A 2,830-nucleotide genomic window follows, 5' to 3' on the forward strand; every position below is an offset into this window, starting at 1 on the left:
AGGCCTGCGCGCCGGGCGTGACGCACGGCTTGCCGTCCCGCACCAGCACCGGCACGGCCACGCGGCGCGGCGGCGGAGGGGGCGCGTGCGCGCCCAGCTCCAGGGACTTGTCCTGCCGCTGTCTCTTGCACTTGTACCTGCGATTCTGGAACCAGATCTTCACCTGCGTGGACGTGAGCTTCAGGCTGCTGGCGAGGTGCTCGCGCTCGGGCGCAGACAGGTACCGCTGCTGCTTGAACCTGCGTTCCAGCTCGAAGACCTGGGCTTGCGAGAAGAGGACCCGGGGCTTCCGGCGGCTGCGCGGCTTCGGCCTCTCGCTCTCCTCCGCCGCCTTGCTGTCTCCTGCCGCCTCCAGGGACTTGTTCAGCTGGCAGTTTTCTGCAGGAGAAGGAAAACAACAGCGTCACTTAGCTGTTCTGACCTCACCGCGCCTCAGTCCCCGGAGCACTCTTACCCCTCTTTGGTTGCAGCCCGGAGCATGCGGTAGTAATGCCTGGACTTTGGGAAAGTTTGTGGCTCCTGGCGCCATGGACCCCCGGGACAGCCTGGGCACCCTCGAACGCCCTTGGCGGGCGAAGGCGGGTTCCGTGAGAGGGGTAGTTAATGCGCAGTGCGCGTGTATTAGAACTTGAGCGTCTGCGAGGGGAGAGATTACTCTGTATTAAATACCTGGCTTGGCGAACTAATGACTGTTTTCAGAATGAAAGTATGTAACTACATAATCACTACAATATTTGCAAGCTCCTTTACTTCTGCTCTGCCACGGAGAGCTGAAGGTGTGAGGCGTGTTGTATTTGGGGGCTGGTGTGTATGGGCTTCGCGAAAATCTCGCTGGTGGGAAATGGCAGCGTGTAACGCTTGGGCGTTGCTCCCTGGACAGTATTTCTTGCTTTTAAAAGAGTACCCACCTGCACATAGTCATATGCGTGCATGATGATGTCTGTTACTTAGGGAGAAAAGGTGTCTGATTGATTGACCGATTTACAGTTCCATGTCGATTTTCGGCCCAGGGGAGCTGTCAGAACAGTCCTTGGCCTCTGCCACACCAAACCTCCTGGGAAAAGCAGTTCTTTAACTGTCCCCTCAGAAACATTTCCTCGGGGCTTTACTCAGTTATCTGATCCTCTTCCCTAAATTACCTCCCGTCAGATGTGAGTGGCCCAGACCTGGCCTAAGTGCGGCGCATTTGCTACTCGGCCCGCAGCCCAGCAGCCTGGGACACAAAGCAAGACGTTATGATTAAAAAAAAAAAAAAAAAAGTTGCGTCAGGGGCGTCAGTGGCACGGTCGCGCAGAAAGGACTGTGTTCCCACGCCATTCTGACCACCCCCTCCGGCGGGTGCGAGGGTGCTGAGCTCCGGGCAAAGAAGTGCGGAAACCACTCAGCTGGCCGTGCTTGGTCAAGTCCCTGCGCGCCCTGGATGCTGGGGAAAGAACTTGCTTGGATGGTCTTTTCAGAGAAGATGGGGCGCCTGCCCTGGCCTCAGCGGATTTGCCTGGAGCTAGGTGGGGACGTGAGAAGGGTTCGGGCTTCTGCTCCTCTAGCTCTTGGGACAATCCCAGACAGTTGTCAGGCCCCAGCAGCTGAGCCCGTGTCTCTTACCATAGGGCAGCAAGTCTACCTTCCCTTCCCACGGGGGCAGCCTCCCCTCCCCTTCTCTGTGGGGAGTGGTTCTCAGGGGGGGTCACCTCGTCCTTCTGCCTCCGCCCGGCTCCCTCGCAGGTACCTGCGCTTTGCGGAGCTGTCGCTCAGCCAAGGGCTAAAGGGGCGGGCAGCCGTGCTGGCAAGGTTTGTGGGCTGATTGTGGGCGCTTCGCCATTGCTCCAGATGTGCGGGTGCGTTTCCTTTCCCCCTCTACTCACTTTGGCTCCGGTCCCTCACGACCTCGGGCTCCTCTTCGTGTTCCTTGGGCCCGCTGCACGAGTCGCGCAGGACCGTATGGACATAGCTCTGGGGACAGAGCCCTGAATCCCCGTGGCCGTCGACCGCGGTTAGTGAGTTCAAATAGGACAGTTTCTCTCCGTCTTCTTCCTCGTCCTCCTCCCCTCCGTCAGAAAACTGCGCCCCCTCGGCTGCGGCCAGCATGCAGGGAGCCGAGTGGAAGCGGTGCTCCGAGTCCGCCTGCAAGTGCGCGCCGTGGAAGAGCTGCTGCTGCTGCTCCAGATTCAGAATGTCTTTGACTGAGAAAGGGGTGGAGGTGACCGGGCTTGGTAACATCATCAGGGCCACTTAATTGTCCAGCCCAAATACTCAATAAATCCCGGCGGGGGCGGAGAGGCAGCGCGGCGGCTCCAGCTCTCCTCCTGGACTCCGCCGCTGCTGCCCCGTCGGGCTTTTGACAGACGCGGTCTGGCTCCAGTCTAAATCGCCTCCATTGGCCGAGACCTGGGGGTCTGGGTTTTGTTACAGCCACTGCAGGGACTGGGGCCGGGGCTGCGATGCCTCTGTCCGCGGGCCGTGCGTCACGTCGGGGGGCGGGGCCCGCTCTCCGGCCTCTCTCCCCATTGGTTCCAGCTCATGTGGACCACGCCCCCCGCGTCCACCGGGTGGCGTGTCGCAGTGCTCGCAGAAATAGACAAGGGGCTAAAACAGAGGGGCAAAGTCCGAGCCGCTGCGGCGAGGCTGCACAGACCCGAGTACCAGCACCACCGACTCCAGCTCCGCCTGGTGTCTCCTTCGCGGCCTGGGTCAGTTCTGCGAACCACTCCCAGAAGGATGCTTCAGGAGGGTGGTTTTCCCGAGGCCTTGAGGGTAGGAAAGCCCCTGGCCTATAAATACTGGGCGCTGTAACCACAAGGAGACGGAATGGCATATAGGTATGATGGGCAAA

General features: G+C 60.1%; 1 protein-coding gene across 1 annotated transcript in view; it reads right to left on the reverse strand.

Moving 5' to 3' along the window:
• NKX2-3 (NK2 homeobox 3) overlaps positions 1-2,220 on the reverse strand; it is a 2,614-nt gene extending 394 nt beyond the window's left edge. Inside the window, exons 1-2 of the mRNA XM_007940036.1 lie at positions 1,863-2,220; positions 5-378 (exon numbers count right to left, since the gene is read on the reverse strand). Coding sequence (XP_007938227.1) covers positions 5-378; positions 1,863-2,220 — 732 coding nt within the window. The remainder of the gene's footprint in view (positions 1-4; positions 379-1,862) is intronic.
• Positions 2,221-2,830: the final 610 nt, after the last annotated feature.

This window comes from Orycteropus afer, unplaced genomic scaffold (assembly GCF_000298275.1).
Source record: "Orycteropus afer afer isolate SDZICR_OR568_19922 unplaced genomic scaffold, OryAfe1.0 scaffold00064, whole genome shotgun sequence".
Taxonomy (NCBI): Eukaryota; Metazoa; Chordata; class Mammalia; order Tubulidentata; family Orycteropodidae; genus Orycteropus; species Orycteropus afer.